This window comes from Sprattus sprattus (genome assembly GCF_963457725.1).
Source record: "Sprattus sprattus genome assembly, chromosome: 1".
Taxonomy (NCBI): Eukaryota; Metazoa; Chordata; class Actinopteri; order Clupeiformes; family Clupeidae; genus Sprattus; species Sprattus sprattus.
The window spans coordinates 28,523,012-28,547,010 of NC_137920.1; the positions used below are offsets into that span (position 1 = coordinate 28,523,012).

The 23,999-nt window shown below is 41.1% G+C and overlaps 2 protein-coding genes across 2 annotated transcripts; both read right to left on the minus strand.

Annotated features, from left to right (window-relative positions):
* Positions 1-20,997: 20,997 nt before the first annotated feature.
* On the minus strand, positions 20,998-22,004 carry LOC308368978 (serum amyloid P-component-like; the record flags this gene model as incomplete). The annotated part of the gene is made up of 2 exons (XM_080843285.1): positions 20,998-21,680; positions 21,983-22,004. The coding sequence occupies 2 exons, from the start codon at positions 22,002-22,004 to the stop codon at positions 20,998-21,000; spliced, it is 705 nt and encodes a 234-aa protein (XP_080699411.1).
* Positions 22,005-22,874: 870 nt separating this feature from the next.
* On the minus strand, positions 22,875-23,923 carry LOC308361800 (C-reactive protein-like; the record flags this gene model as incomplete). The annotated part of the gene is made up of 2 exons (XM_080834242.1): positions 22,875-23,542; positions 23,860-23,923. 2 exons carry the CDS (start codon positions 23,921-23,923, stop codon positions 22,875-22,877), a joined length of 732 nt encoding a protein of 243 aa, XP_080690368.1.
* Positions 23,924-23,999: the final 76 nt, after the last annotated feature.

Here is a 23,999-nt window from a genome sequence, read left to right on the forward strand (position 1 = left end):
GCTCAGTTTAACCAAAGGAGGGGCACACCCACACACACACACACACAGAAACACAGACGCATGCACACACACTCAGACACACACGCATGAAAAAAGATATGATCAACTAGTACAACTTATGCAACACCTCAGCAGCTTCCTTTTAAAAACAGGTTGAGTAAAAGCAAGGGTGAAAAACTAGTCAGTACAGTGTGTCGAGTTAAAGAAAATCATAATTTTATACGACCAAGCATCCCAGCTCCATACACATTAATTCCACATTATTTCCACTATGTTGCACGATGGGTCAGGTGTTTCTATATAAACAGCTGGGTTCTTAGGAGTTTGTGGGCATGGCTTAAAATATCAGACTTAACGGCACCACTGGGTCAGAATGACTGGATGGAAAATGTGCTTCCTCTTCATCGTCATGGACAGGATGTTGCATCAACATGAATTAAATTTCAGTCCTTCAGTCCCGCCTTTGTACATGGAAAACGGACAACATGGTTCGGACTGGACCATACAACATTACAGCCAATCAAGACGTTGCTTCAGGAGGAGTATTATTCCATTGGCCATAGTGCTCAAATATTCAAATATATTTCAATTTTTTGCAAAATGTCAGTGGGGCATCTACCATTGCCCCACCCTGTCCTGATGGTCTTCCATAGCAGTTCTGTGGCAAGCCATTAGTGTTGTTCTGTGGCAAGCCATCAGTGTTTTCAATGCGCTCAGTGTGTTTGCCAGAGAAACTGGGTGCGTTTAACAACTAGTTTGCTTCCCGTCACTACTTCTGCCACTTGCATGAGCTCAGAAACATCACCGAATGTATTTATCCATTTCTGAATAATGTAATTGATGTTTATAACAAGAAATGCATAACTACATGCTGTATGTGGTAATGTTTTAATGGGTTTATAATTTACATGTTTTAACATGATGAATATGAGGATGTATATAATGTATAACAACCATTGCATAACCACATGCAAATGTACAGGATACAAACAGCACTGAAACTGCAGTAGTTAGAATTGCGTGATGTGAAAATGATATGTTGTTCCTATTAATCACACTTTAAACACACAAAAAAGAATTATGAGGAGATTTCAAACATCAATACATGATTAACTACGTCTTTATGTTATTCCCTTGTTCTTACTTAAGTAATCTCACTTATGTTATCTGTCCTAATGATCTATCCCCATCACCCCCACCCCCAAATACAAATACATATGCATACTTTTGTAGGTATTCACACACACACTGCCACAGGATCAGTGTCTATGTTTATGAAACACTGTCCCGAGTTGGTTGCTATTTGAAGGTTGTGGAATAATGCGAGTTTAACATCAGCTGGAGTTTGCAGAGGCTTCAGTATTCATCAATGGCTTCGTCCAGGTACACTTGGGGGATACCTGTAATGCTAGCACCATGAAACAGAAACAATGTAAAGAGTCAGTGTGTGTGTGTAAGTTTAAAGTGTCATACAATGACATGCCTAAGTTGTTAAAGTAAAGCATGTTCGTCCGTCCATGTATGCATCCAATTATAAGCCTGATTATTTAAGGGACTTACATCAACACTGTCATAATCAGTGTCATCATCAGGTGATCTTGTGTATATTGCATCAGGAGGGTCCATATCAGGCCTCTAGGGAAATATAAATAAAAGAGGACATGAGTTTTTTATTCACATTACGAAGTAATATCTGTTCACCTGTCCATCTTTCCATTCAATTATCAGCCTGATTATGTGAGGGACTTACACTAAGAGTCTCATAATCAGGTGATCTTGTTCTGAGATTCAGAGCTGTGTATGTATCATCAGGTGGGCCCATATCAGGCCTCTATGGAAATATAAATAAAAGAGGACATGTGTTCTGATAGAAGATGACGCCTGAACAGAGGGCAACTATCTTATTTATTTATTTACCTAAACATTGGCCTGTTGTGTTGGTCTAGTTTATACATTTAGAGAGATAGTTGTCATGTCAGGCCAAAAATACCTGGCTAAGAAGTTAAGCTGTACATGCAGGAACTTAGACATTAAACCGATTACATGACAGAGAATAGTGCATGACAGTTTGTTATTATATTTGCTTAACGTTCACTGCCATTGCCACTGACTAGTTCAGCAAAGAATAGTTCAAAATAGGAAGACAGACATTATGTTGCAGCACCTGGGAATGCACTCCTGAGCCTCTCACTGCTGTGTTTCTCCTAAAGAAAAAAAATTATTGTGACAGTTTTCAAACAAAGATTTATGTTCTTAGGTATTTCCTGAATAAATCCTCTACTGTATCTAACCCTTGTGTTAAGAGTTTTATGTGATTAGACTGCATTAAAGCCATCACATTTCTTTAAAACTTATGAGGGTGAAAACACAGTAAAATTAATTAATTAAAAGTAAATGAATTTACTTAAATTAGATTCTCTGCAGAAACATTGGATGACAGGAGCACATAATTTCATGTTACACAAGCTTTACATTTATTTTGTATCAAAAGCTGCAGCTGTTACTCACTCATTCCTCATCAGGAAACTAACAACAGCAATCAAGGCAGCAGCATCCAGGAGAGCGACAACACACCCTGCCATGGCAATGAATGACAGTCCATATTTTTCTAGTTGACAGACACACACACACACACACAAACACAAACACACACACACGCACGCACGCACGCACGCACGCACGCACGCACGCACGCACGCACGCACGCACGCACGCACGCACGCACGCACGCACGCACGCACGCACGCACGCACGCACACACACACACACACACACACACACACACACACACACACACACACACACACACACACACACACACAACGTTCTTAGTGTAGTATGCTACTTTAATGCCAATTCTCACTTCATTAAGTTAGGCCCTCTTTACAATTGGCATAAACATGCATTTTCACTGAAATGGCCCAAAAAAGCTTAAAATACAAGAAACGTGTTTTATTTACCACATTAGACATCATATGTGATCAGAAACCACATCTGAAGGGTGTTCCACAATGCGTGGTTAACCTAGCCTGGCATAAACCCTGAACTTGGGGTTGAGTGAACCTGTCACGACTTACTCCTAGTTATCAGTTCCAGAACATGAATTAGGATGTTGCTTATGATATTAAATATAATAACTTTATTTGCTTCATTTGATGCTTGAATGGTGTACATGAGTGCATGAGTATTGATTTGATATTTAAGAGGAGTACATGAGTAATGATTTGATGGGAAAGCAGAGTATATGTATGGTAGGGAAAACAGAGATCATCTTCAGGAGAGTAAAATCAAATTAAAAACACATTTTAAAAAATGACTTGTTGTCATTTTCAAATTTGATGATTGCATCCTCTCTCTGTTGATCCTTAATTGCAAGTCGCTTTGGAAAAGAATGTGTCTGGTAAATTATTAAATGTAAACGTAAAAAACACTGTTCTGTACACGTTCGGGAGTTACCACCCAAAAGTGCTTGTCTCACCTCCTTCTGAATAGGTGCAGATTCCTGGGGGACCAGGAGGACCGTCATGGCCAGGGGGGCCATTCATGCCTGGTGGTCCAGAGGGGCCAGATGGTCCTTTGATGCCAGGGAGGCCAATTCTGCCAGGCGGCCCAGGGAAGCCAGGAGGTCCATCAGGGCCACGACGTCCATCACGCCCAGGGAGGCCAGGGAGGCCAGGGAGGCCAGGTGGTCCTCTGATGCCAGGCGGTCCATCGGGGTCAGGGGGGTCTGGTGTTAGAATTTCTCCATCAGGCACTTGAATCACACAGACATGAAGCATGAATAGAAACAAATAAAACTATCTAAACATACTCATACTGATTTTATTGTTTTATACTGATGTATTATTTTCTTTTTCATGAAAAAATGAAAACCAAGGCAGTTTTTTCATTTTCATTTTCTCATGCACCTCATGCAATCATGCATTTTCTCACCTGAGGAACAAACCACCAGCATGGATACAAAGAAGGTGACTTTTCTGGTTGTATGGACCTGGAACATATTGAACACAAAAAACAAGGCTCATTGTGCAAGATGAAAGATAAAGATCATTTTGCAATTACAAGATGCATTAGAACTTCCTGTTTTTTTTTGCAGTGTTTGGCTGATGCCATTGGCAATTATCTTTTTCTATCTTCTTTTTTATTTAAAGGAGTAATTGTTCAGTTAAGCATACAAACTCAAAACAGACTCTAAGCCAGAGAGATCAGGTTATGAATGTCAACTTATCTACAGCCAAGGTGAATTTGTGTGTAAAGCCTTCAAATACATGTCCGATCCACATACTTCCTGAAACATGCGGTCCTGCCAGCTGCGGTTGGTAGGCAGGTAGTTAGAAAGCATCAGGGTTAGACTACTACATTTGGTTACAGACAGTATAGTACGAGTTGAGGCTTTAAAAGTTGAGAAACCCCTTTTCACAGAAAAGCATTTGTCACTGTGGGCTGGTGCACAAAAAAGGACGGCAGGAACATGCTGATTGGCTGAAATATTATGTTGCTTATGTGACTTGTGTGCTGATGTTTTGCATTAGAATTGAGGGTAACAACTTTAAGAGGTGAACAGAAGGAGGACAAAAGACAGACAGTCGGCCATATAATCATGTCTGACGAACCTCAAGGGGCAAAGCAACAAGTACAAGTGTGAAGAGCTGATCGAAGTTCAGAAAGATAAAACTAGAATAGATCGTCATAGAATTGCGCTGCCTCTAGTTTCAAACTTTTCCGGCATTCTTATTGATTATTAGCCTGTGTAGGAAGATGGGTAGAGGCTGCATAAGTGTGTGTTCCGTTAGCCAAATGTCATTCTGGAGGAGGATAAGTTGGTAGCCTGAACACTGCATAATTAATTAGATAGGACTAGTGTGATGGATCCTACATGTTCTCACCCTCCTCCTCACCATCTGTGCAGAACGCTACTGTGTACTCTTCACTTAAAAACACTTTTAGACTGACTGGGATTTTATTTAATGGATGGTAAGGTACTTGTAAAACTATGAGTATTGCATTTGTAGCACAATTTTGTACTATTTGCTAAATAACTCATACATCTTCCAAAAACATCTTCTAAAACGAACAATGGAGTATTAATAATGTAATTGAAATGACATACTCACCATTGAGAAATGCGAAGAGCGTGTCAAAGAGCGCGTGCAATCGAATGAATATGGGCCGTGTGATGGGGCACGACTGATGTAGCCTTCGTCATTTCCTTCCCCTCTACTTTGCTGACTTGCAGTGACATGATGAAGCACTTACTGCAGTTCGAAACAGACACTTATCCCCAGCTGCTATGCATGTCTGGAAACTTCCTCAGTCATCTGTAATATTCAGTAATTAGAAAAGAGTTGAACACACATGACACATCGACTGACTTATTTGGTTAAAACAATGAGATCAAAAAAATGCATTTGGACCCCTTGGAGCCCACAGGTTTGCCCAAACACACCACTATAATAAGCCGACCATAAAGGGGAGCTGTACCCATACAAGGTGCCTAGTCAAAACCAACATAAAACCCCAGCTTAGTCTGCTCATGGCTGTCACTGGCGTATGGCTGCAGCGCTGGGGTTCAAAGTGAGGTGTTTCAGTGCAGGTGTCCTGTATCTCAGTGCTGGTGTTCATAGTGAGGTGTTTCAGTGTAGGTGTCCTGTATCTCAGCGCTGGTGTTCAAGGTGAGGTGTTTCAGTGCAGGTGTCCTGTATCTCAGTGCTGGTGTTCAAGGTGAGGTGTTTCAGTGCAGGTGTCCAGTATCTCAGTGCTGGGGTTCCAGGTGAGGTGTTTCAGTGCAGGTGTCCTGTATCTCAGTGATGGTGTTCAAGGTGAGGTGTTTCAGTGCAGGTGTCCTGTATCTCAGCGCTGGTGTGCAAGGTGAGGTGTTTCAGTGCAGGTGTCCTGTATCTCAGCGCTGGTGTTCAAGGTGAGGTGTTTCAGTGCAGGTGTCCTGTATCTCAGTGCTGGTGTTCAAGGTGAGGTGTTTCAGTGCAGGTGTCCTGTATCTCAGTGATGGTGTTCAAGGTGAGGTGTTTCAGTGCAGGTGTCCTGTATCTCAGCGCTGGTGTTTAAGGTGAGGTGTTTCAGTGCAGGTGTCCTGTATCTCTGTATTCAAGGTGAGGTGTTTAAGTTCAAGGTGAGGTGATTCAGTGCAGGTGTCCTGTATCTCAGTGATGGGGTTCCAGGTGAGGTGTTTCAGTGCAGGTGTCCTGTATCTCAGTGATGGTGTTCAAGGTGAGGTGTTTCAGTGCAAGTGTCCTGTATCTCAGTGCTGGTGTTCAAGGTGAGGTGTTTCAGTGCAGGTGTCCTGTATCTCAGTGATGGTGTTCAAGGTGAGATGTTTCAGTGCAGGTGTCCTGTATCTCAGCACTGGGGTTCAAGGTGAGATGTTTCAGTGCAGGTGTTCAAGGTGAGGTGTTTCAGTGCAGGTGTCCTGTATCTCAGCGCTCATATTATTTGTTTATGTAAGGGAAAATGTATTGTCCGGAGGTCATTCTCCAAAAATAATTCCCGACGCGGCGAACAACACCAATACATTATCCCGCTTATGTAGGTAAAACCGTGGTTGTTACATTAGTTTAATTAAATCAGTCTCATAAAATTTAATAATCATTAAATTTAGTATTTAATATTTTATAATTAAATTACTAAAATAATGGAAAGCTCTAGTTGTACCACTATGCTACAGTCTAAGTATGGTATCACAATACTATCGTACTACAATATCACTACAAAGTCTATAACACTTCATGGAACAACCAGAGAAGTGAAGGCAATTGGAGTACTTGGTTGGCGGAAAATGGCTTTCAGTGGAATATTGGAACAACAACAGACAAGACAATTGTTTAAGTCTAAATAAACAATTTATTAAAGGTAACGAACAGTAATGAATGGCTAATACTAATCACATAAACAACTGAGTATAACACTGAAACAAGGCACAAGGTGGAGTTGGGATTTCAGAGGAGGGGGCATGAGAGCCTGCTCGTCCGTGTGTGTGTGTGTGTGTGTGTGTGTGTGTGTGCGTGCGTGCGCGCGCAGGTATGCGCAGTTACGCGCTAAGTGGAGAGAGGGGGAGTGAGAAAGGCTATGCGAGCGCACAGATAATAAAATCTGTTTGAGTGAAGTGAAGAGTGCGCTAGCCCTAAATTCAGGAGATAAGGCTGGGGTCCGAGACCTAAACTCATTTGTTTTCTTAGTTGGGGGCAGGGCACCTTTCTGGGTAAAGAATGCCTGAACAAAGGGATTCTTGTCTTAAGGACTAAATCCAAGCTGCCTTAATTCAAAACAAGATATTCAACAACACTTAACTCGCGATATGACGTGTATATGTTTAGACGGTGATTGAGGTAGTTAGAGAGAGAGGGAGAGAGAACGTGCATGCACGTTTCTAACAAGTTAGCGAAAGTAAACAAACGCAAGATATAGCACGTTACAGACCGTGCACTGTGAATTACAAAGTAAGCATTTAAATCATAAATGAAATAAAACAACAATACTTTCACACATATATTAACACACATATAAGACTAATCTCTGCCCAGATGTCAGCCTTACGTGAAGAACGCTCTTGCTAAGCATTCAACGGTGTTTTCGCGGAATCCTTGGAACAACGCGTCACGTAGGTTCAGTGGATGTCCGTCTGTCCTTTCTTTGCAGCCCGTCGGCTGAACTCGCGGAGGCCTTGCTGGAGGTCCGCTGATTTAGAAGGATGTAAAGTTCTGTCGACTTGGAGAAACGAATAAGGGAAGCCGGTCGCCTTATCCTACTCAGAAGAACACTGCTGGGCTGCAGTAATATACTACCGGTATAACTTGGTTGCAACTAGACGCGTCAAAGTATTTTCTTAACTTCGGCCAAAAGTTCAATACGACCGTCGTGCGTTGTCCTTTGTTCTGCAGAGAGGGTATCTCTTAATTGAACGATGTTCACGTGTGTGAAACCGACCGCCAGAGAGAAATATTTGGGGGGTTATCACTGTTTTAAGGGCAAAATGCGTCACCCTTTTTATGACTTTGATGTGACCAATTGCGAGGTCACTGACTGTTGATAAGGATTGAAATGTGATAAGGGAATTGTGGGTAATGGAGTCTATGGTGTCTCATTCACTTACACTTATTATAAGGTTACTTGCCAAAAACGATAGAAGACATTCCTCCAACATACCTCTTTTTAATGATTTAGTTGCCGTTTCATGAGTCCCGTTTAGAAATAAATAGTTCTTCAAGCAAATAGAACTTTGAAGTTTCAGGTGTTGCATAGCAACCCATTACTTGCTGACTTCAAATTACCATGAGACTGTTACGTTAAAATGACCGGACTTCTAGCGGAATGATATGAGGTAAGATGCTGTATTTTCACAGACAAATGAAATTATACACTTGAAATAAGACAGATTTTGTTTTTACTGATGTATTCATAAATGTATTTAGTTTCCATCTTTGTTTTGTGAGTGTCAAGATCGGACTCATAGCCTATCCACAATGTGCGATGGTGTGTGTGATTATGGACTCAGCTCTATATAGTAGGGAAAGTAGGCTAATAGCTTGTTTATGAAATTAAAGGAGTGTGATGGACCTGAGCGCAGGGTGACCATCTATAGGTGTGTGTGGCCAAAAAGCTCAGTCAGAGTCAGCGTTCAAAGACACAAGGGTTTATTCAGGATTCAAGGTCATCAAGCAAACCATAAAGACAACACACAATTCAGATTAGGAAACCCCTATTAAATATCCAATGCAAAAATGTATAAATAAAAACAAATACAAAAAACCTGCTAAGCCTCTTATCAAGCAGAGGGGAAAAGTCAGCAGCCTCAGGGTCAGTGCACAATTTTCACTTTCACATACCATACTTGACAAACCTGAACTAACCTCACAAGACAGATCAGGTGAACACATGGGGGTCTGAACCATTCAAAAACACATATCACAAGACAGACCCCTCAACACAAATACAGTGTTCCTCAATGCAGTAAATAAACATCTAATAACTAACTATCTAATAATCACACTCCCAGGCATGCAAATAGACTCCGTAGATAATAAGTGGTTTGGCCACTGTTTTCCCTACAGCCATTGCATGGAATCCTCTCTCTAGGAACTAAATAAATGTTTCCCCTGTTAACAGCATTGTTTCTGTGCCGTCGAACTGACAAGACAAACGAGGACATGCCAACAAAATCTCCAACAAGTTGGTAATTCATCTTATGCCACATATACATATTTAGTGATTTTGATGCACCAACTCCGTTCAATTAAATAAATGTCCGCTGCAACCGGCACAAGGAGCAATAGCAACATTTAAAAAGAAGGCACAATATTGCTTGACATTTTCACAGTTAGGAGGACTAACTGTACAATCATGCCTAATTATTTGTTTCGATTACTACTGGTATGGCTTCGTACAAGTTCAATTGTTTTGAAAATCCAGTCTATGAACATGTGACCCGCTCTCCAATAGGAACGCCACCACTAGGGGCGTAGGTTTTCACTTTTTACATAGGAAAGTGCTATTGCTCATGGTCAACGCAGGAAAAATAAAAACGAAACTAGATTTGATTTTAGCAAGGAAGGGTTCGATAGAGGACGATTGCAGGCAAGAACATGTCCATCGTTTTTCTATGAAGGTGAGTAAGCATAATTAGTAAAAGTTGTGGGTGTGTGTGTGTGTGTGTGTGTGTGTGTGTGTGTGTGTGTGTGTGTGTGTGTGTGATTGTGTGTGTGTGTTTTACCAATGTCACTCACTTTTTTTGTCATACTGATCTCGTGTCGTCGACTGAATTATGGAAGATTAATTTAGAGGGGTAGCCTACTAGTCGGAGATGGCACGAAAGTTTTCACGAACTTGATGGGCCTACTTGCGAAATGCCACGCTGTAGATTAGGCCTACTGATTCATTCCACTTTTCAGACCTTAACTCTGATTTGCCTACGTTTACGTTTATGTCTACGTTTACGCTTACGTTTTGTTTTGATGGACAGTTTTTAGTGTGTCATTTTTCACAGCTGAGAAAATAAAGAAACTGTAAAGGGAAAATTGTGGCTACTTTAACCAAGTAAAACCTCTTTTGCGTTAACATGGTCTTAAAGTCTTTGTTCCTCTACAGCAAATTATAATTACAGTATAATAAAATTGCGCTTTCAGGGAGACTTGGGCCTAAAGGCGGCTGCTTGCTTCTGCGTTGGAGTTACGTTGCTGCGCAAAATTTAAGGCCAATTTAAGGCGGCTGCTTGCTTCTGCGTTGGGGTTAAATTGTTGCGCAAAATGTACTCATAGCAGTTCATGCTCCCAAAGGTTGCGCACGTTGTCATGAGCCTGCCATTTGCTTGGCAGATAGAAAGCTGTTTCCCTAACAGAAAGTCTGAATCTTGAAGTTCTTTTCAAACCTTTGCTTGGGTAGCACTGTTAAACTGAGCAGATATGCAGACTACATTTGAGTAGTCTCATCACGTAACATTCGTTTTCTAAAAACAATCACATAGTATTGCATGTTTTACTGTGGTAGAAAATACGTTAGCTTAATGCTAACGTATATGGGGAATCCTATTGACACCGCGCTAGGTATTAGCATCAAGTAAGTCACGTTAATGTTTTTGCATGAGCCTGACATTTGCTCTGCAGATAGATAACAGGTTCCCTAACAGAAAGTCTGAAGCTTGAAGTTCTTTTCAAACCTTTACTTGGGAAGCACTGTAAAACAGAGTAGACATGCAGAATATTTTAGTAACCTCATCTCGTAACATTCGTTGATAGAATGCAGGCTGCGAGGCTCGCGTAAGGGCTTACGTAAAAAAAATGACGCAAGTCTAGAAAAAGGGGCCGACGCACGCAAGACGTAAGTAGTTGCGCAAGGGCCGCGCAAGGGGCTTGCGCAGCCACTTGTGCTTACGTAATGAAGCATGAATCAGCCTTTAGGCTCGTTTTAGACGCAGAGCCGTAAGCACGTAATTTACACAAGGAACTTGTTTTAGACAAGTTTTGATTTACGGTTCCTTACGGTTCCCTAAGGATTGTGCGTGTTGCAAAACAAACGCCAGAACTGTAGATTTATTTTGAGTGAAGTAAGCGTATTTATTGCAGCAGGACAAAGGAAAAAAACTTACCGGAGCATGAAAGTGTAGTGGGTGAAAGGCTTGATGTTATGAATACATGTGTTACACAAAATACAAAGGTTGGCAATTCAGTACCAGTGGCGAAAAAGACAGATCACATGACACAAAAGTTTGTTTATTGACACATCTTTTGATGACTGCGACAGGCTTTAAAACGATGTGTTTATGAGTTACATTATTCAAAGATGAGAGGTAAACGGCGAGAGAATCTCATATGTTGTCAATGATTGACAATGGTGCTGGCCACAAGTTAACGCCACGTTAATGTTAACTTTTGTATATGAGCAGACCGGGCTCATTCTATCAAATTTGCGGGTGCAATTGATTGATTCACGTCAATATGAACTGAATGAATGATATGACCATGACTCACAAGTGGTGGAAAATGAATATGAAAGTAAATGTTCGTGAATTAGCACATTCTCTCCAAACAATCGCGGGTGAGAATGGGATATTCTCTCCATAAATCGCGGTCATTTGAGCGTCCTTATAAGAGTTTAAAGAGGATTTGTAAAGCAGTTCATGTCTTCGGACCTCTTCTGTTATGTTTGTTCATAATCCATAAGAAAAGGCTTGTGAGACGGTCTGCAGGGTATTCATGATTTAAAACAAATTCTGGGTCTAAAAAAGACAGTATGCTATAAACCCGGAAATGTGAGACTCCTGAAAGGATGTGGTTAGCTGGCCAATCACAGTCTTTGCGAGCTGCGAAGGGCCGTAGTGTTTTTGTCGCGTAGTCAGAAATTTTGGGCGACGCACTTAAGCACGTAAGGGGGGATTTTTTACTGCGCAAGGGGGGGTTATGTATCTTACGTGCTTACGCGTTACGTCTAAAACAGAGCATATATTGCCCTTTACTCATGGCAGTTCATGCTCCCAAAGGTTGCGCGTGTTGTCATGAGCCTGCCATTTGCTTGGCAGATAGAAAGCTGTTTCCCTAACCGAAAGTCTGAAGCTTGAAGTTCTTTTCAAAGCTTTGCTTGGGTAGCACTGTTAAACTGGGCAGACATGCAGACTACATTTGAGTAATCTCATCACGTAACATTCGTTTTCTAAAAACAATCACATAGTATTGCATGTTTTACTGTGGTAGAAAATATGTTAGCTTAATGCTAACGTATGTGGGGAATCCTATAGACACCGCGCTAGGTATTAGCATCAAGTAATTCACGTTAATGTTTTTGTATGAGCCTGACATTTGCTCTGCATATAGATAACAGGTTCCCTAACAGAAAGTCTGAAGCTTGAAGTTCTTTTCAAACCTTTACTTGGGAAGCACTGTAAAACTGAGTAGACATGCAGAATATTTTAGTAACCTCATCTCGTAACATTCGTTGATAGAATGCAGGCTGCGAGGTCTAGAAAAAGGGGCCGACGCACGCAAGACGTAAAGGCCGAATTATGCTCTGTTTTAGACGTAACGCGTAAGCACGTAATTTACACAAGGAACTTGTTTTAGACAAGTTTTGATTTAAGGTTCGTTTTAGACGCAGAGCCGTGTTGCAAGGATTGTGAGCCGTGTTACGTGTTGCAAAGCAAATTGACGCCAGAACTGTAGATTTTTTTTTGAGTTAAGTAAGCCTATCTATTGCAGCAGGACAAAGGAAAAAAACTTACCGGAGCATGAAAGTGTAGTGGGCGAAAGGCTTGATGTTATGAATACATGTGTTACACAAAATGCAAATGTTGGCAATTCAGTACCAGTGGCGAAAAAGACAGCACATGACGCAAAAGTTTGTTTATTGGCATCTTTTAATGACTGCGACAGGCTTTAAAACGATGTGTTTATGAGTTACATTATTCAAAGATGAGGTGGTAAACGGCGAAAGAATCTCATCATGTTGTCAATGCTTGTAACTACAATGGTGCTGGCCACAAGGTAACGGCAGGTTACTGTTAACTTTTGTATGAGCAGACCGGGCTCATTCTATCAAACTCGCTGGTGCAATTGATGGATTCACGTCAATATAAACTCAATGAAAGATATCACCATGACTCACAAGTGGCGGAAAATGAATATGAAAGTACCTATTTGTTCGTGAATGAACACATTCTCTCCAAACAATCGCGGGTGAGAATGGGATATTCGCGGTAATTTGAGCGTCCTTATAAGTGTTTAAAGAGGATTTTTAAAGGAGTTCATGTCTTCGGACCTCTTCTGTTATGTTTGTTCCTAATCCATAAGAAAAGGCTTGTGAGACGGTCTGCAGGGTATTCATGATTTAAAAAAATGTCTGGGTCTAAAAAAAGACTGTATGCTATTAACCCGGAAACGTGAGACTCTGTGTGAAAGGCTGTGGTAGCCGGCCAATCACAGCCTTTGCGAGCTGTGTAGGGCCGTAGTGTTTTAGTCGCATAGTCAGGAATTTTGGGCGACGCACTTAAGCACGTAAGGGGGGGTATTTTACCGCGCAAGGGGGGGTTGTGTAACTTATGTGCTTACGCGTTACGTCTAAAACAGAGCATAATTCGGCCTTAAGAGGTCGCGCAAGGGGCGCGCAAGGGGCTTGCACGGCCTCTTGCGCTTGCGCTTACGCTTACGTAATAAAGCATGAATCAGCCTTAACACAGTCAGCCAGTTGGAACAGTAGAACACACCAGAATAGGCCTGTTTAGTAAGCAGGATTTGATGGCCGCATTCCTACACTTATAAAATGCAATTCAATGTGGAGGTATTCCAAGTATTCAGAATACAATACTCAGATTAGTTAATGTATCGGAATACGTTACAGAATACATTTTTGGGCATGTATTTTGTATTCTGGAACGGAATACGTTTTGAAAGTATCCTTCCCAACACTGCATATAGGGCTAGATTTTAGTTAATATGTCGAATCATACTAATAAGTCAAATCATGGTCAAATCAGAAACCACTTTAATTTGGCTTTATATTCAAATATTATAGTCTTGTAGGCTATTTATTAAGCCTATGATTTATCATCAAGCTAATTTTAAAATCAGCGTGATGCTCAATATATTTACCTAGCCTGAGCAAAATAATTCCAAAATACTATAATATTTGAATATAAAGCCAAATTAAAGTGGTTTCTGATTTGACTTATTAGTATGATTCGACGTATTAACTCTAAGCTAGCCCTATATGACATATTACATGGTTTGACCTACAGTATAGCCCTAGAGTTGAATAAATACTTTCCCACAGTGTGTATTTTCATGCTCTGGCTTGCTGGCTTGTTCGCCCCGTCGGGATTTATTTTTGGATAATGACCGCCGGACAATACATTATCCCTTACGTATGTCATTAGTAACACAGCCAACTGTTTCATTGTTTTACAATCTGTATGGTCTATTATGATCAAATCAAATTCCTGCACTGACTTGATAGTATATTTGTAGAAACAGCCTGAAATTGAAGATGGCTCACGTTCGCCACCTAATGGCTAATCATAATTGCTTACTTAAAAAAAAGCAAACAATGCCACTTTTTTTCTGTCTTCAAAGTGGTACAGTGGCACATTCTTACTGTTCCAATTATTGTGGCTGAGTTTGTGAAAGATAATAATTTGATTTGATTTATATTCCACTAAAACAATACAATTGTCTGTAGGCGCATTACAGAGCCCAGGGCCTGAAACCCCTCAATGGTTCAGGCCCTGGGTGCTGGGTGTGTGTGTGTGTGTGTGTGTGTGTGTGTGTGTGTGTGTGTGTGTGTGTGTGTGTGTGTGTGTGTGTGTGTGTGTGTGTGTGTGATTGTGTGTGTGTGTTTTACCAATGTCACTCACTTTTTTTGTCATCTCTTCTAGTTCTTTCTATGATTGAGGGAGGGATGATATACAAATCTTTTACAAATGATAAACTGACGTGACATGTAATCTCTAAAAGGCGTGTGTGTGAGTCTGTGTATGTTTGCCCTAACTCTGACTGGGTAATTGTTTTAGTACCTACTTACCTCATTCCCACACACACACACACACACACACACACACACACACACACACACACACACACACACACACACACACACACACACACACACACACACACACACACACACACAAACACACATAGAAAAAGATAGATTGATAGATTTAAAGAGACATTTCTAAGGGGGACATAAAAGTAGCATCTGCTGCCAGTCATTAACTATATTCAACGATGAACACATAAAAATGTAGTCCAGACGGCGTCTCCCCCACAGAAGAAAGTGTTTGACCATAACATTATTTCAATGCACACCATTCAAGAATTGGGAGACACTGCCCACATGTTTTATTTGAAATGTCTGACACATCCTTCATGTGAACTAAGCCATCCTGTCCAAAGTAGCCTCCTTACTGGGATTCAGCCACCAACAACACTAATGATCCGTCTCAGCGCTTCTCTCACTACCCCACGACCCACGTTGGGCTGGGGCAAGGCAGTGGATCACACCACCACGAAGGGGGCGGGGGGTAGACTGCTTAACTACTGACTGACCTAGGAAATATGGCTGATCAGCCATTATGCACACTCACACACACACACACACACACACACACACACACACACACACAGTTTTTTTCTGTTGTGAATTGTGATGTGATTTTTAAGTGGATATCACAAAATTGGCGACATACTTTCACCACTAGATGGTAGTAGTGTACTGCATTTCATAGTAACGCATATGCAGCCTTTCACCACCAACAACCCATTTAGATGCCCTTCATGTTAATGATGTTAATGCCCATTTACAATAATGTGTTTAAATCAAGCGTCCTTTCTCCACAGCGTAGGCCTCCCATCCAAACACAACAAGGCTGTAATTACAGCATCTATTGAAAAGGGTGTAGATGTCTTTTGGAAATGAAGATATAAAAAGTGAGTTCCAATGTCCACAGTTAGGCCTATTGTTGTAAATGAATAAGTCTAATGTCATGGAACGTAAACAATTAATCTATTTAATGTACTATCTTATTGCATACTGCACGTTGCATTTAGTAATAAACATGTCATATTTTCCCCACTAATTCTTAGGCTTTTTCCCCATTTGATGTTTTTAGTGGTCTAATTTCTATTTACCACAACTAGTGGTAAATAGACTATTTAACTAAGTTCTACAAAAATATGAAGAGTCTTCTCTATGGAAGCCTGCCACAACAGATCTGAGGTTGGATTGAAAGCCAGTGAAGCTACATAAAATACCCAGACCTGCAGAGCAGGTGTCAATGCAGATCGATTTGCAATGGAGACCCGAGTCAGGAGCTGGGTCCTTCTTGAGAATGCTGTCATGACCCCGCTCATGAAGCGCAACATACAAAATAAAATAGTAAATGCAAAGCACCGGAAAAAAGATGTGCGCACCAGCATTAAACGCATAGTGAGAGTGTAAGGCCACCTTCTGAAGGCCATCAGCTTACTTTTACTTTTCATGAAATCACATGTATTACGGTACAGTATATTGCGAATACATGTGTCTAATTTGTGTTTTACTATATTTAATTCATTTCTAGCAAAAGCATTTGTGGAATTGTGTATATGTTTGTTAGACAATCTATGCAACCTACCCGAGAACACAAAACAACAGTGATAATATTATTATTATTGCTTATATGCTCATTTCAGCCGTACTAGAATGTTATTGAAATGTATGATGCATTGTAAATCAATAGGCATGGATTTTGAGATTTTTTTTATTGAGTTTGATAATAGAATAAAACAGGGATGTTGTTAACGTAAAAGTAATTTCTAACATCACACTAACTTCATCATGGTTGTCTGTCCATCACGCACCTGACATCAAGCGACTGGGACATGAAGCAGTGGTTGAGACAGACTGTGCATAACCTTATATCACCATTAGGAGGCCAAAAGAAGCAGACATAAATTGCAGTTAAATTTCAAGGTGTAACTTCTGCTCAATTTATACGATAAATGATAAGAAATTCAGCATTGTGGGAGGAGGCAGTAAATCGCTGATTTTGCGAAATCATACGAAACTGGGACTGATGTGTGACCTCATGGACAGTGAGATCTGAGCTACAACTGAATCTCTTCCCACAAGTAGATGACTGATACGGATATTCCCCGGTATGGATCTTCTGGTGTCTCTTGAGATGAGAAATTTGAGTAAAAGTCTTTTCACAGTGAGAACAGTGGTGTAACTTTCCAGTATGTATGAACTCATGTACAGTTAGCACTATGTTACTCCTAACACTCTTCCCACATGTCGTACAATGGTATGGCTTCTTTCCAGTATGTATGAACTCATGTACAGTTAGCACTATGTTACTCCTAACACTCTTCCCACATGTCGTACAATGGTATGGCTTTTCTCCAGTTTGGACCCTCTGGTGTGTATTGAGTTGAGACATATACCTAAAACTCTTTCCACACTGAGAGCATTGATGGTGCTTTTCTCCTGTGTATGTTCGGAAAGGTGCAGGAAAGGTTTTGAAACACTGGGAGCATTCATGTTTATTCTTCCTTGAGTTAAATTGCTGATGTCTTGTGACTTTCTTCTTTCCCCTGTACTCCTTTAGCTAGAATGGATCAATGGAATTTCTCCTATAACATTAGAAAATTATTTTTTATAATAATATCCTCAATCTTCTTGTTTTGTTACATTCAACACTGAAATTTGCTACAACAGTATATCACTTGGAAGTTCTAGGAATGGAACACCTAGAGACTGCACTGTAAATGTAAGCAGAGATTCAGCCACATGAGTAAAAGATCTGGAGACAAACTGATGGCATGCATTTTAAATGTCATAAATGTTAACAGACTGCAAATTATATCCCACCATTAAGGTATTCCCATGGTATCTCTATTATCTCAATAGGTCTCACATAAAGCCAGGGGGTTTTAGCTTTTGTTTTTAAATCAACTTTTATATAACCTTAAACAGTTTAAATGACAAGGAAGTCTGTTTGTCGTGCCCCAGAGGTCAAAGCCTTATTGCTGAGATCTACAAGGATTTTATTTGAATTTTGCACCGTTCTGTAAATGCATTAAAGAAAGAACAAATCAGTTTTGTGTTTTAGCATGTATCTTGACGAAGAAATTGTAACATGACATGTACAGAGTCACTCAGTCAACCTTAGTATAATAATGAATAAGTGAGCACATTTACCACACAGATTCAGAACACACAACAGCCCAATAGAAAAGCCCACAACATCAATGAAATCAAAGCAACTTGTAGGATATTGCAACAAAATCTATCGAAATGTCTGATGAAAATATATAGACCCAAACGTCTGAGTTCAGGATTCGTGTCCTGCTGCATCTCACCTTGTTGGATGGCATAGCAGCCGGAGGCCAGGAGAGACATGAAGACCGGTGTCTGCATCTCTGATCAGTCCTGTGAGTCGCCACCAGTACTGATATGTAAACAAGTTGACCGTGTCCTCATATTTATGCTTTATTACACGGCTCTTCTTAATGCTGTAGAATGCTCCATTCACTTGAATGGGGCTTCCCAACGTTCTGCGGTCAACTATTTTCCGATAACTGACCGTTGCTATGGACTTAATGACCGCTGTCAAGGAAAGTGGCCTTTTTGCCTCTAATTCACGTCTTTCGTAGCACTCCGCAAGTAGTTCGGTAACTTATCATCAATGGAGTTTCAGCGGACGGTTGAGCAGCTGTGTTCTAAAGAATGTTCAACTGTCTCTGAAGTTCAACGTCTTTGGCGAACTATTTCTCTCCTTTTAAACACTACGTATAGTAACAAATGCATTGTAAAAAGACACACGGTGTTAAGTAATTTGTTTGTTTTAGTTGTAACCGTATAATAAGCGGGATAATGTATAGAACGCCGGGGTGCTCGCGTCGGGGTGCTGTTCGCCCTGTCGGGGCTTATTTTCCCGACAATGACCTGCGTTCTATACATTATCCCTTACATAAACTATATATATATTATACTATACTACTAGTATATTTGTTAATCATTAAAATGTCTGGTGAGGCTGTAGACTAATGGGGGGTCATATCATATAACATAACCACGTGGGTTAGTATGTATTTTGAAGGCCAGAACAAAGGTTAATGGTATTATCAGATTAGGAGAAGAACACAGGTAGACTGTGATGAGACTTTTTACATGAACAACCTACTGGTACATGGTTGAGAAAAATACTTCCTTGCCTTGCCTCTTGCGTGTCTTTTGTTTTTGAATTTCTGGTAATAAAATTATATGATGTGTCTATCTTGAATTTTTTAAGTACTTTTGAGAAATGTTAACGTGTGTTAACTCAATCTCATGTAGCCTATGACATGAGTGGAGCAAGAAAAACATTGAATGACATCGTCACAGGAGGAGACTTTTTTGGAGCATACTGCTTTTATTGACACGTACGTACACTGAAGAAAAGGCAAATGCTTTCATTAAGAATTGGAATATTCTCGCATTATCCCTCTATGGGCCTTGTGGAGATTATACATGGAAAAAAATTACAGACCTTTGATTTTAAGTGTGTTTAGGTCTAGAATAAATATTTGGAGCTCACTTTCCACATTTGACCTTTGACCTTTATTTTGGGGTACCGTCATTTATAAATGACTACGGCCCATTAGGGTAAAGAAAAAATAACATTTTCCTAATGTAAAATACCATTGATAAATGTGTGTGTGTGTGTGTTTGTGTGTGTGTGTGTGTTTGTGTGTGTGTGTGTGTGTGTGTGTGTGTGTGTGTGTGTGTGTGCGCGTGTGTGCGTGTGCTTGTGTGTGCGTGTGTGTTTGTGTGCTTGTGTGTGTGTGTGTGTTTGTGTGTGTGTGTGTGTGTGTGTGTGTTTGTGTGTGTCAGTGTGTGTGTGTTTGTGTGTGTCAGTGTGTGTGTGTGTGTGTGTTTGTGTGTGTGTGTTTGTGTGTGTGTGTGTGTGTTTGTGTGTGTGTTTGTGTGTGTGTGTGTGTCTGTGTGAGTGTGTGTTTGTGTGTGTCAGTGTGTCTGTGTGTGTGTTTGTGTGTGTGTGTGTGTGTGTGTGTGTGTGTGTTTGTGTTTCTGTGTGTGTGTGTGCGTGTGTGTGTGTGTGTGTGTGTTTGTATGCTTGTGTGTTTGTGTGTGTGTGTGTGTGTGTGTTTGTGTGTGTGTGTGTGTTTGTGTGTGTGAGTGTGTGTTTGTGTGAATCAGTGTGTCTGTGTGTGTGTGTGTGTGTGTGTGTGTGTTTGTGTTTGTGTTTGTGTGTGTGTTTGTGTGTGTGTGTGTGTTTGTGTGTGTGTGTGTGTGTGTGTGTGTGTGTGTGTGTCCCTCAGGAATTGGCAATGCTGTCCCTCTCACCTTTCCATAAAACTTAGAAACATCCTGAGAAAGACATACAGTATGTGTAAATGTGTGTATACTGTCTGATAGTGTATCTAAACAATTATACATGACATATTATACATGACATGAACTTTTTCAAGGTTTTACACAAATATTTCAATATATCTATACATAAAATTGCAAAAACAATAAGAAAACAGTTTAGGCTACCAAGAAATATTTCTTTGGTTGGTGTGTTTTATGTCATTTTGCTTAAAAACTGAACTTACCATCTTGCTCTTCCGGCATGTGACTCATATGTGCTCTCCTCTGCTATACTTCCTTATAGCAACAAATATCACCAAGATATGTAACAACTTTTGATTTTATTGGTTGAAGGGGATGTCATGTGACACATTTTTCGGTTAATATTATTGGTCAAAGGTTTAGGTGGTTTTTTAAAAGCAGTTTTTCTTAGCGACAAGTCCCATAGAGGGTTAAACATGATTTTGCTGAATTACTGATCATGTTATGTTCTCAATAATTGTGTTGACCTCTCAAATGATGATTGAAGCAGAAGATGTTTGGTCTAAAACTAGCGCACTAACTACCTAAAAGCCATGCAAAACCATGATAAAAACTTGTAGCCACTAATCCACGATTTTAACACTGACCTAATATTTGAGATTTGTGGCCTGTATAAATGTGATCGTTCTATTCAGGAAGGGTACAGTTCTGCTGGACATTTTCATTAATCGGCCCCTCCTCGATCACATTTCCAAACACGGTGTAATCTAATGCTTCCCAGTTGATCACGTTCCCAGCTTCGACAATCTTTTTCTCAGAGAACTGCATGATTTCGCATGGGGAGATCACCCGGTCCCACATGTGCACATCCGTGAGCTGACCAATCAGTGCATCGTTTGATCTGAACTTGCCACCATACGCGTCTTGGTCTTGACCGAGCACGATGACAGGTGTTCCTCTTAGAGTCCCGCCCTTAAAGAGGGACTTCCTGGAGCTGGGTTTGCCGTTCACCCAGACTTGGGTCAGGCCGGTTGAGGACTCCCAGGTCGCACAGAACGAGTTCCACCCATTCAACTCGTCTGGGAGCCCCCAAAAGTCTGCCTTGGCGCTACCGATGTACATTTGGTGCCGGTTACGTCCCTGCTTGCAGAGCAGGAACCCGTTGCTGTGGGAACGGGTTGCCAGGGAGAAGAAGGTTTGCTCTCTGTCTTTGTCAGGGATGTCGGAGAAGTACCTGAGACATACACTAGCTACTTCAATTCCCCCGCTCAGGCTTGGGTGTAGCTTGACGTAACTGTCTGCCGTCTCGGCACCAAAGGTGAACGCCTTTCCACTGAGGGCGTGTTTAACTGTGGACACAGCAAATGGATCTAAAATAAACAAAAGGACACAAAAACAGGCAGACATGAACATAAAGGAGGGAAATAAACATGACAACACCTGACCTATGAAGACGGTTTGACTGACATGGCCTGTATAAAACACAGAGTGTTGTTTGATGAAGGCCTGAAAGTGCCACTAATTTTAGATAAAAGTTTCTTGCTTAAACATGACCCTTGGGCAGAACTCCTTTTTATGAAGGTCAGTTTAATGTCATCACCCAACAGGAATACTGATTGTTTCTTTACCCCTTACTTTATCATCATGTTTGACTATAAGGGGAATCACTGACCTTCCCAGTGCTCATAAATCATCTTGTCTCCCCACTGGTGAGGAAATGGGGAAGCCAGCGCAAACCAAGTCAAAGCCCAAGTGTAAACCGGTAAGAAGCATTTCCCCTCAGGGACATAAATTCCAGCTTTTGCATGTTCGCTGACGGACAACCATACCTGTTTTTCACAAAGAGCTGTTTGGCCCACAGGCTGTTATTCTTTCAGACAGCATTCAATCAGTCTCCACTTTTTCTACCAACTAATCACGGTGTACAAATCACTCATTATGGATATCTGTTACTCCACTGTAGGGTTGGGTTGAGAACCTTCAAACAGGCAAAGTCATCTGTTGATGTGATCCAAAAACACACGAAAAAGCTTCTCCACCTAGGGCAATTCTGCTCCTCACTTGTTGAATCTTGTTTTCCCTTGACACAAACAACACCGGTGTAACTCTGCAACTCCTCAACTCTAAATGAGCTGAATGAGAGGGTGGGACAAGCCCTCTATGCTTGATAAACTGACATGCGTAGCAAGGCAAACAAAGATTCTCTAGAACGAAGAAACTCTTTGAGTGTTCTGTACTTGTTTGTGTGGGACTAGATTAATGGGACTTTAAGACAGTGTAGGATGCAATGACCATCTCAAGGCCTCTTCATGGTCATTGCACAGATGTGATACAGATGTGACCAATTTCAAAATGTGTACACACATGCTTTGGTCAGTGCAAATGACAAACAATGGGACAAACGTGTCATGCTTAGCTCAGCCCCAGTAAGTAAGCCCCATGTCCCTTTGAGTGGAGCCCTTTCAACATATCAACTTTCTTGGATTTCATGCACCAGGTGAAACATCAAGCAATACACAAAACTATATAAGTCAAAGGCACAGACATCAGTACAAATAGACATGTTAGTAAATGTACATACCGTCTGAACAATTATGTGAGTCACTTTTGATTGTAATCTGGTCCTCCAAAACCACATTTCCACGGATGGTGAATTCTAAGTCATGCCAGTTGATCACGTTCCCCTTCTCAAAGCCCTTGTTTTTGGAGAAGTTCTCAATCTCACATGTGGAGATGACATGGTTCCACATGTGGACGTCCGTAAGCTGACCAACCAAGGCGTCGTTTTTGTGCAGCCCTCCACCGTACTCATCCTGATCTTGGCCGAGAACGATGAAGGGTGGTCCCACCAGAGAACCACCCCTGAAAACAGCCTTTCTGGAGCTGGGCTTCCCATTCAGCCAAATTTGGGTCAGGCCCGTCTCGGAATCCCACGTCACGCAGAATGAGTTCCACTCATTTAGCTCGTCTGGTAGACCCCAGAAGTCCAGCTTCCCCCCGCCAATGTACATCTGGTGCCGGTTTTGGCCATATTTAGCCAGCAGGAAACCGTTGCTGTGTGCCGGTGTGGCCAGAGAGAAGAAACTCTGGTCCTTGTTGTTCTGCGGGAGGTCGGTGAAGTACCTCAGGCAGGCGCTGACTGCCCCCAGGTGCTCCAACGTCTCGGCAGGCTGCAGCTTTACGTAGCTGTTGTCCGTCTCCGCTGGGAAGGTGAAAGCCTTGCCTCCGAGATCTGCAAAGAGAAAAAACAATCACTGTTAATTACAAGCACTCTTGAGTGCAGAATTTGCAGACTCTTTGATCGAAAAGAAATCTTGAAATATGACCAACTATGCTTGAATACTGATGTAAAATGTTTTTGCCTTGTTTACAGACTCGTTCGCACACAGAAAAATAAATATCACATTAACTTTACATTATTAAGTGTTTACAAGCTCTCTGAAAATTGCCCACATAAAAGAGAATATCACTATATACACAGATCTTGGACCAGTTTCATGTAAGGATACTTCATGAAAGGATATTGTCATAAGAGAACAGGAGACTCACCATGACCCTCTGCTGAACATCTCTGAAGAAATAAGCAAAGGAGGCTAAACGTCAGAAACCACATCTTTCCTTATTTTGTATCCTTATCTTCTAGTGCACATGCACAAGTGATCCTCACGAGTACCAGTCAGACCCACCAG